Here is a 10,914-nt window from a genome sequence, read left to right on the forward strand (position 1 = left end):
AGAGGTGGAAGGGCACTTCTGGAGGAATTTCCACTGTAGTAAGTGGTCCTAGGATGGGACTAAACAAAAATAATAAAAAAATCAAAGAAGTTCCAGGTGGGCACAGGGCTCCATGGGAGAGGGGCTACCTCGTCGGTGGGCCACTGCTCCCCAGGGCCTGGGGGGGACTTGGGAGACCCCTTATTGCCACGAAGTGTCTGGGGCCCCGGCGCACTGGCCTCTCTTGGGCCTGACGGGGTGGTGGGAGGGCAGGTGACCTTCTCTCCTTCCAGATTCCAGCCCGGGGGTTTGGCTGGAAGGTGGGGTTGGGGCCAGGGCTGCCTCCACCACACCCTGTGGGTGGGGGTAGGAAAGGTGTGTGTGCTTTTAACCAGGGCACAACCCTTGGCCAGGAACACCCCCCAGCCTGCCCCCCAGCAGCTCTGCGGGAGGGAGTGGGACAGATTCTGGGAGTGCAGCGGGGAGGAGTCCTGGCAGGGCTGAGTGGGAGCAGCCAGAGGGGAGCCAGTACACACAGCCTAGTGGAGAGGACAGCACAGCCAGGCCAGGTGAGCCCCCAGCCCCCGCCCGCCCTTGTCTCTGCTGTCCCGGGGCCCTCGCTGGCCAGGAGGCCACAGGAGCTGGGGCCGGGAGGGGCTGTTGGGGGGAGTGGTTGCTAGGGGGCCCGGCGGGAAGGGGCTGCCTCTCCACAACTTTCCCTGTGGGCTGCTCTGGAGTGGAGAGTTCTGTGACGGGGAGACTCGCAGAACCGTGGAGAGGGGCTCCAGACCCACCTCCCGGCCCCACCGCTGTGCAGGCTCTGCTCCAGGGCTGGGCCATGGGGTGGAATGTTTGGGAGCGCGGCCTGCTCCCCACAACTGTTCAGAGCCCCCACAGAAGGGTAAATGCAGGTTGTGGAGTGGAGCCAGGGCCTGTGTCGGGGCAGGGGAAGGGGAGACAGACCGAGGTGGGTTCTGTTACTATGTGTGTGGCCACGTGTGAGTGTTTGAGATTGTGTGTGTGAGACCGTGTGTGGAAGGCAGAAACAGGGGTGCAGCAGGAGGTCTGGGCTCTGGTCATGTCTCTCTGTCCCTCTCCCGGCGCCAGGAGGTGAGGTGAGATGGCCGACAGCTGCACGGAGCTGGAGCAGATGATGTTGCTGCTAGTGGAGAACTTCTACAAGTGTGTGCCCAAGTTAAACCTGGGCAAGGAGGAGATCAGAAAGAGCGGCTTCCGGGAGATGCTGCAGAAGGAGCTCAAAAACCTGCTGGAGGTCAGTCCTCTGCCTGACCGGGGTGTGTCTTCCCTTCACTGCTTCCTCCTGGGGTCGCTCTTCCCACAGCCCTGTCCTTTGGGGGTCCTGGGTCGGGTGTGATGGGCTCTAAGGGGCAGGTGCCCTCCCCATGGCTGATGCCCAGTTCCACTGCAGGCCACTGGGAGCAAGGAGGCGGCCAACAAGCTCATCCAGGAACTGGACACCGACCACAATGGGCGCATCAGCTTCGACGAGTACTGGACCTTGATAGGCAACATCGTCATCCCCTTGATGAACAAAAAACTCTACTAGGAGCAGCAAGACAGAAAGTAGGAAGCGCCAGACCCCACACTGGCCCCCTTCTCAGCCTCACCCCTGCCCCTGCCCCTGCCTCCACACCTTCCCCTTGCTGACCAGGGCCTGGGCATGGCATAGCCCCTTTGTGAGCGTCCCCGACTGGGGGTGTCTCTGACGATCTCAGACCCCGGAGCCAGCAGGCCCTAGACCCCTCTCCCACAACCGAGAGATCAAAATGCTGTTTGAGGTTCCCAAGAATCGCCCCCCTCGGTGAGCCTGGACCCCGATGCCTTGTGATTGCTGTCTCCTGACCTCGGGTCCCTCTGCTGGGCGTAGCAGCGGAGACCTCGTCCCTCTCCCATGCAGCTCCTCTGCCAGGAGGAGGAATTCAGGGACTCCCCTCCAGATGCCTCACTCTGGGTGGGAGTGAGCTAAGGGGGGTTGGGCCCCCTCCCACCTGCTCAGCCCAGGGACGCCCATAAAGTCTAGATTTGAAATTTGTATTTCCCTCCTCCTGTCTTCTTGTGATGTTCATTAAACCCTCTTGCGCCTTGAAACTCCCTCCTGCTGTGGTGGTCTTTGCCCTGGGCTGCCTGGGACATCTGAAAGAGCCCCCCAAGGCAGCATGCAGAAGACACTGGCGCTGCAGGGGGCTAGCGGGTGCTGCTAGCTCTGGACCTGCACCCCTCGCTCCTTCCTAGGGAGGCACTTAGGCTTACCGCTTACCACGGGGGCATCCCTGGCTATAGACCTGACCGGAACCGTGTCAACTCCAGGTCAATTTCAGATTAATTTCAAATCAGTTTCGCCATAGATCTCACTAACACGCAGAAGCAGAGGGATGGAAAAGCGGGATGGGTACAAGGACCCCAATGTGTGAAGATCAGGGTCTGACAAATTCATGGAGCGGAAAAGGAAGTGGCACCAGCAGCGGCTGGTCAGGGCGGAGTCTGCTTTCCCGGGCCAGTCCTGCTCTTGTACTGAAGACCCCTTCCCCAGCAGCGTCCCCAGGGGTGGTAGAGGAACAGAACAGAGCAAGAGGCGGGTCTGCAGCGCACTGAGCTGGCAGCTTTTATTTTATTTTTTTGGTTTTTGGATCACACCTGGCAGTGCTCAGGACTTACTCCTGGTCTGCACTCAGGAATTACCCCTGGCCGTGCTCAGGGGCTGCTGGGGAGGGAACCCCGGGCAGTGTACGCAAGACTAGTGCCCTATCCGCTGTGCTATTGCTCCAGCCCCTGGGCTGGCAGCTTTTACCCAGGGCCGGTGTTGCCATCCACTTCAAGGCTTCACCTGAAGTCGGCCTCCACAGAATGAGCCTGCAGTATGCGATAGCACGGCGGGTAGGGCGTTTGCCTTGCACGTGGCCGACCCGGGTTCAATCCCTGGCACCCATATGGTCCCCCAAGCATCGCCAGGAGTAATTCCTGAGTGTAAAGCCAGGAATAACCCCTGAGCATCGCTGGCTTGTGACCCAAATAGTAAAAAAAAAAAAGAGAATGAGCCTGCAGTAGAGGCAGCGCTGGTGTCCTTGCCCCCTCTCTCTCAGTAGCCCCACCCCTGCCCGGCCCCCATCCCACCCTGGCTGAGAGGGGAAAGCCTTGTTCAATCCCCCTCCCTTTCTCCGTGGATCTGCATAATGGTCCCTATACACACACACACACAAGCACACGCACACACACACATATATCTATCTCTCTCTCTATTTTTTATTTTTTGTGCGGGATTATGGGGGGTTAGGTCATACCTGGTGGTGCTCAGAGCTCACTCTGGATTGGGCTCAGAGATGCTAAGTGGTGCCAGGGATCAAACTGGGATGGACCACCTGCAGAGCAAGTGCCTTTTGTACACATGAAGTAGATGTTTAAAAAATCAGTAAATTTTTTGGTCTTTTATTATTATTATTAGTTACTGGGCTGGAGCAATAGCACAGTGGTTGGGCTTTAACCTTTCACGCAGCAGACTCGAGTTCGATTCCTTTGCCCCTCTCGGAGAGTCCGGCAAGCTACTGAGAGTATGGAGCCCGCACGGCAGAGCCTGGCAAGCTACCCGTGCATATTGGATATGCCAAAAACTTTGATTATTTTGGCTGGCAGCCGCTGTTTCCTGGGCTGGGGCGGGGTTGTTCCAGTCGCTGTGTCGGCCGTGATATAGTGGCTCTCAGTGTGGACAAAGGCACCAGGAAACAAGGGTCACAGTCCACAGTGCTCTGTCCCCTGGGACTTGCCTTTAGTCTTTTTCACTGAAAATGCTGCCCTGGAAAGAGGCATCTCCGCGCTGTGGATCTGGAGGAGGAAGTGACATGCCAGTCTCTGGGCTGCCCACAAGAGTGTTCACCAGTTTCTCATCCCAAAGAAAGTCTCTGCTGCCCTCTTTGTAGTCAGGCTACTCCTCTGCCCTCTCTGCTAGGGAGCTTGTCTTTATCGTTTCCTTTATTTTTTCCCTTTTGGGTCTCACACCGGCGATGCTCAGGGGTTACTCCTGGCTCTACACTCAGGAATTACTCCTGAATTAGTGCTCGAGGGACCATACGGGATGCTGGGAATCGAACCCGGGTCGGCTGCAAGACAAACTACCCTCTGCACTATTGCTCCAGCCCCAGAACCTGTCTTTTCTTTTTTTTAAAAAATAACTTATTTATTTTTAATTAGTGAATCATTGTGAGGGTACAGTTACAGATTTATACATTTTTGTGCTCATGTTTCCCTCATACAAAGTTCGAGAACCCATCCCTTCACCAGTGCCTATTCTCTACCACCAGTAAACCCAGCATCCCTCCCACCTCCCCAGTCCCATCTCCCCCCACCCCACACTGCCCTGCCACTATGGCAGGGTATTCCCTTTTGATCTCTCTCTCTGATTAGGTGTTGTGGTTTGCAATAAAGGTGTTGAGTGGCCATTGTGTTCAGTCTCTAGTCTATATTCGGCACGCATCACCCTTCCCCCACATGACCTCCGACCACATTTTACTTGGTGTTCCCTTCTCTGAGTTGCCCAGAATGAGAGACCAGCCTCGAAGCCATGGAGACAAACTCCTGGTACTTATTTCTACTAATCTTGGGTGTTAGTCTTATAGTCTATTATTCTATATTCCACAGATGAGTGCAATCTTTCTATGTCTGTCTCTCTCTTTCTGACTCATTTCACTTAGCATGATACTTTCCATGCTGATCCACTTATATGCAATCGTCATGACCTCATTTTTTCTAACAGCTGCATAGTATTCCATTGTATGGATGCACCAGAGTTTCCTTAACCAGTCATCTGTTCTAGGGCACTCGGGTTTTTTCCAGATTCTGGCTATTGTAAACAGTGCTGCGATGAACATATAAGTGCAGATGTCATTTCGACTATACTTTTTAGCTTCTCTGGGATATATTCCCAGCAGTGGTATTGCTTGTTCAAATGGGGGCTCAACCTCTAATTTTTTGAGAATCGTCCATATTGTTTTCGAAAAGGGCTGAACTAGTCGGCATTCCCACCAGCAGTGTAGAAGGGTCCCTTTCTCCCCACATCCTCTCCAACAGCGAGAACCTGTCTTTTCCATGGAGGCCATTGCATCACTTATTTATTTAGACTTAGGCACCATGATTTCAGACCAAGGAGAGTGATCAAAGGGCTGCAGTGCCTTGCTTGGCAGGCTCAGGGTCTTGAATCCTATGCCCAGTATCCCTAAATTAGTTTTGGTGGGACCCAACATCACTAAACCACCAAATCAACAAGAATGGGTCTGAGACCCTTGAGCAGTGCTCGGGAGGCCCCCACTTCAAATGTTTTTTATTACAATTATAATAATGATAATAAATATTATTATTTTGGTTTTGGGCTACACCTGGTGGAGCTCAGAGCTTACTCACCTGGCTCTGGGCTCAGGAATCACTATTGGCAGGGCTCAGGGGACCATATGAGGTGCCAGGGATCCATTCTGGGTTGGCTGTGTGCAAGGCCAAGCGCCCCACCGGCTGCACTCTTGCTCTGGCCCTTCCAAATGTTTTCAAACTTTCAGCTTAATATTGGGAGAGTGATAAAAACGAGGATTCTTTATTTGTTTTCGATTTGTGACTGAATTCTGATCCTGGCTCTGCGCTTAACCCCTGGAGCTTGACCCCGGATCTATCAGTGCAGACGACACCCAGAGTGCAGTGTAGCTGGATTAAGCCAGATCCGTGGTCTATTCAGAACAAGGTCTGTGCAGGACCAGCTTCCCCCGTCCCACCTGCCGGCTCCCCTGGTCTCTTAGGAACGGGCATTTATTAGTTCCAAGGAACCTTCAGAAAGCCGTTGATGGTCCCACCTTGGGAGGACCTTGATCTGAGCAAATATTTCTTTTGAGGGGGGCCCCACCCGGCTGTGCCAGGTGGGGCTCTGTGACTGAGAACTGTGAGCCACAGTAGTCAGGGGGCCATGAGCTGCCTGGCCTTGAACCCTGGCTTTGGCATGCAAAGCATGTGCTCTGCCCCGAGGGACTGAGCTATCGCTCCCACCTTGGGCAAAGAGGTCTTGCTGTTTGGGTTTTGTTTTTTGGGGCCATACCCGGTGGTGCCCAGGGCTTACTCCTGGCTCCATGCTGGGGACCAAATGGGGTGTGAGATTGTACCTGGGTCAGCTGCCTGCAAAGCAAGTGTCTTACCACCTGGTACTATGGCGGCAGCCTTGCTTGTCATTTTTTGTTGTTTTGGGCCGCACCCAGCAGTGCTCAGGGCTTACTCCTGACTCAAGGATCACTCCTGGAAGGGTTGGGGGACCAGGTAGGGTACTGGGGATTGAGCCCATGTTGGCCACATACAAGACCTTTTCTCCCCTTGCCCTCTTTCTCCTCCCCACTCTTTCTCCTCCTCCTCCTCCCCCTCCCCTCTCTTTCCTCCTTGTCCTCCTTCCCCTCCCCTCTTCTTCCTTCTTTCCTGCCTCCCCTTCCTACTCTCTCTCCCTCCCCACCTCTCCCTTCCCTCTTCACCTCCTCCTCCTTCTTCTCCTTTCTACAATGTAGACATAGTTCTCCCTCTCAGTTCTACTCTTTTTTTCCATGTCTACACAGTAACCCCAAATATCCTAGAAGTTAGACTTGATGTCTTCCAGGAAGGAAAGCCCATTTGAAACCCCAACAAACTGAGGCATCTGGGTGCACGAGGTTACAGATAGATATTCCCTGGTGAGGGGAGGGGGACAGTGTGCTCCCCCGAGTAGGGAAGCATTTCCTTGACCTGTGACCCCAGTAAGGCCACTTCCTGGACTCCAGCTGGCCAGCTCCTCTCCAAGCAGCTAGATTTGAAATTGGGCTCTGGTATTTTGTCATACATAATGGGAAGGAATTATGGTTCTTTCCTGTCTAGGAGAAAGAAGGAAGCAAATAGTTTTTCTCACATCCAGGTTTACTCTATGGCTTTTTCTTCAGCCATGGGACTCGGTACCAGCCGATGACTAAAGGTGAGCCGGCTCAGAGGACCAGCGAGTCAGCCCGGGAGACGGGAGGAGGCTGCTGTCCCTGGGTTTCTACAGCTGCAGGTCTGGCTGTGGTTTTCTGTGATGGATGTGCCAGCTGATCCGTGGAGTTTCTTTCCACCGCCGCACTGTAAGAGGCAGATTCCTCAGTATGATGATGGAAAAGGGGGGGACTTGAGAAGTGGCTGAACTCGTCTCTTCTCTCTCTGGCCATAAGGTTTGTAGGAGACAGCTCAGGCCAGGAAGGACATATGATTTAACTGAGCTAATTGTTTAACAGTACCACTAGGTGCGAAGCAGCCTTGGATGAGGGATTTATGACTGAATTGATAGATTAACGGAACTAACAGGTGTTTACACAGACACAGAGCTGGAAGTCCAGGAGTCGTCGATAGCACCTGTATCTTGTATCCTGTGTCTAACTGATAAGTGTCTAACTGATAAGATGCTTTCTTGAATGTATGCAAATGCCTTGCTTTCTTGATGTATGGAATTGGAAATGTCATATTGATATATTGTTCCTCTATACTTTTGTTCATTATGATATATTTTAGGTTACTTCTTTTTTTCCTATATGCTTTTGATCATTATGAAATGTTTGAAGTCATTTCTGCTTTTGGAATTGTTTATTTTTATTGTTGTGCCAACTCCTGAGGCCTGTGTGCCCAGAGTGGCTATATAAACCCTCTGCTGTAAGGTCAAGCTCTGACCTCCTGCTTCGGCAGGACAGCTCGGCCCCAGCTAGCTGGAGTAATAAAGTCTTGGTGTGTGTTTTGCAGTCCTGCTGGACTCTGTCTCTCTGAATACCGAGGGGTGGTCTTGGTCCTAACAGCACTTAATGGCATTCACTGTGGACTTCACACACATCCTCACACTGGACCTGCGAGGACAACATGAGTATCCTCGTGTTCCACAAGGGGAAATGGGATTTGGAGGGTGAAACGTTCACCAGGGCACACGGCCTGTGGAATGACTGTGGAACTCACTTCTTTTGGGAAGGCAGGGACTGTGCATGCCCCTGGCATCTGACTGTATAGTCGCACTCAGCACCCCGCCCCTGCGAACAGGCTCGGTATAGGGCTGTGTCCGGGAACTGGGCTCATCAAGATCCTTCCTTGAGCCCAGGGTCATTAGTTCCAGCCATGGTCCTCCGTTCAGGGGCAGGCCCTGTTGCCCCTGAGCGAGGCCCGCGGGCACAGTCCTGATGAGAGCACTGGGCTCACCGCCCTGCAGAAGCATCCCCAGCCTCTGCCAATGGCGTGGCCTGGCATGTTCCTCTCTACGCTTCAGTGAACTCGAGTTGAACTTCTGCCTCTTAGAGTGAGAAAATCTTGATGGCTAGAACACGGCAGAGACAAGACTCAACCCAGAAGCCAACGGTGTCTTGACGCCTCTGACTCTTCCCTGGTGTCACATGTTCATCTGGGCTGAGATCTCATGTTTTTTATTACAATTATAATAATGATAATAAATATTATTATTTTAGTTTTGGGCTACACCTGGTGGAGCTCAGAGCTTACTCACCTGGCTCTGGGCTCAGGAATCACTATTGGCAGGGCTCAGGGGACCATATGAGGTGCCAGGGATCCATTCTGGGTTGGCTGTGTGCAAGGCCAAGCGCCCCACCGGCTGCACTCTTGCTCTGGCCCTTCCAAATGTTTTCAAACTTTCAGCTTAATATTGGGAGAGTGATAAAAACGAGGATTCTTTATTTGTTTTCGATTTGTGACTGAATTCTGATCCTGGCTCTGCGCTTAACCCCTGGAGCTTGACCCCGGATCTATCAGTGCAGACGACACCCAGAGTGCAGTGTAGCTGGATTAAGCCAGATCCGTGGTCTATTCAGAACAAGGTCTGTGCAGGACCAGCTTCCCCCGTCCCACCTGCCGGCTCCCCTGGTCTCTTAGGAACGGGCATTTATTAGTTCCAAGGAACCTTCAGAAAGCCGTTGATGGTCCCACCTTGGGAGGACCTTGATCTGAGCAAATATTTCTTTTGAGGGGGGCCCCACCCGGCTGTGCCAGGTGGGGCTCTGTGACTGAGAACTGTGAGCCACAGTAGTCAGGGGGCCATGAGCTGCCTGGCCTTGAACCCTGGCTTTGGCATGCAAAGCATGTGCTCTGCCCCGAGGGACTGAGCTATCGCTCCCACCTTGGGCAAAGAGGTCTTGCTGTTTGGGTTTTGTTTTTTGGGGCCATACCCGGTGGTGCCCAGGGCTTACTCCTGGCTCCATGCTGGGGACCAAATGGGGTGTGAGATTGTACCTGGGTCAGCTGCCTGCAAAGCAAGTGTCTTACCACCTGGTACTATGGCGGCAGCCTTGCTTGTCATTTTTTGTTGTTTTGGGCCGCACCCAGCAGTGCTCAGGGCTTACTCCTGACTCAAGGATCACTCCTGGAAGGGTTGGGGGACCAGGTAGGGTACTGGGGATTGAGCCCATGTTGGCCACATACAAGACCTTTTCTCCCCTTGCCCTCTTTCTCCTCCCCACTCTTTCTCCTCCTCCTCCTCCCCCTCCCCTCTCTTTCCTCCTTGTCCTCCTTCCCCTCCCCTCTTCTTCCTTCTTTCCTGCCTCCCCTTCCTACTCTCTCTCCCTCCCCACCTCTCCCTTCCCTCTTCACCTCCTCCTCCTTCTTCTCCTTTCTACAATGTAGACATAGTTCTCCCTCTCAGTTCTACTCTTTTTTTCCATGTCTACACAGTAACCCCAAATATCCTAGAAGTTAGACTTGATGTCTTCCAGGAAGGAAAGCCCATTTGAAACCCCAACAAACTGAGGCATCTGGGTGCACGAGGTTACAGATAGATATTCCCTGGTGAGGGGAGGGGGACAGTGTGCTCCCCCGAGTAGGGAAGCATTTCCTTGACCTGTGACCCCAGTAAGGCCACTTCCTGGACTCCAGCTGGCCAGCTCCTCTCCAAGCAGCTAGATTTGAAATTGGGCTCTGGTATTTTGTCATACATAATGGGAAGGAATTATGGTTCTTTCCTGTCTAGGAGAAAGAAGGAAGCAAATAGTTTTTCTCACATCCAGGTTTACTCTATGGCTTTTTCTTCAGCCATGGGACTCGGTACCAGCCGATGACTAAAGGTGAGCCGGCTCAGAGGACCAGCGAGTCAGCCCGGGAGACGGGAGGAGGCTGCTGTCCCTGGGTTTCTACAGCTGCAGGTCTGGCTGTGGTTTTCTGTGATGGATGTGCCAGCTGATCCGTGGAGTTTCTTTCCACCGCCGCACTGTAAGAGGCAGATTCCTCAGTATGATGATGGAAAAGGGGGGGACTTGAGAAGTGGCTGAACTCGTCTCTTCTCTCTCTGGCCATAAGGTTTGTAGGAGACAGCTCAGGCCAGGAAGGACATATGATTTAACTGAGCTAATTGTTTAACAGTACCACTAGGTGCGAAGCAGCCTTGGATGAGGGATTTATGACTGAATTGATAGATTAACGGAACTAACAGGTGTTTACACAGACACAGAGCTGGAAGTCCAGGAGTCGTCGATAGCACCTGTATCTTGTATCCTGTGTCTAACTGATAAGTGTCTAACTGATAAGATGCTTTCTTGAATGTATGCAAATGCCTTGCTTTCTTGATGTATGGAATTGGAAATGTCATATTGATATATTGTTCCTCTATACTTTTGTTCATTATGATATATTTTAGGTTACTTCTTTTTTTCCTATATGCTTTTGATCATTATGAAATGTTTGAAGTCATTTCTGCTTTTGGAATTGTTTATTTTTATTGTTGTGCCAACTCCTGAGGCCTGTGTGCCCAGAGTGGCTATATAAACCCTCTGCTGTAAGGTCAAGCTCTGACCTCCTGCTTCGGCAGGACAGCTCGGCCCCAGCTAGCTGGAGTAATAAAGTCTTGGTGTGTGTTTTGCAGTCCTGCTGGACTCTGTCTCTCTGAATACCGAGGGGTGGTCTTGGTCCTAACAGCACTTA

At 52.5% G+C, this 10,914-nt stretch overlaps 1 protein-coding gene across 1 annotated transcript; it reads left to right on the top strand.

Moving 5' to 3' along the window:
• Window positions 1-1,099: 1,099 nt before the first annotated feature.
• Window positions 1,100-1,546, top strand: LOC101546588 (protein S100-A16). The gene is made up of 2 exons (XM_004619235.2): window positions 1,100-1,252; window positions 1,409-1,546. Exons 1-2 carry the CDS (start codon window positions 1,100-1,102, stop codon window positions 1,544-1,546), a joined length of 291 nt encoding a protein of 96 aa, XP_004619292.2.
• Window positions 1,547-10,914: the final 9,368 nt, after the last annotated feature.

The sequence above is a fragment of the Sorex araneus genome, chromosome 5 (assembly GCF_027595985.1).
Source record: "Sorex araneus isolate mSorAra2 chromosome 5, mSorAra2.pri, whole genome shotgun sequence".
Lineage (NCBI taxonomy): Eukaryota > Metazoa > Chordata > Mammalia > Eulipotyphla > Soricidae > Sorex > Sorex araneus.

What these genes read in the sequence shown, in the direction of transcription:
- LOC101546588 (XM_004619235.2), top strand. Translation starts at nt 1,100, where the DNA reads ATGGCCGACAGCTGCACGGAGCTGGAGCAGATGATGTTGCTGCTAGTG. An exon ending in AGCTCAAAAACCTGCTGGAG is followed by an intron (nt 1,253 to 1,408) that starts GTCAGTCCTCTG and finishes GTTCCACTGCAG; the next exon opens with GCCACTGGGAGCAAGGAGGC.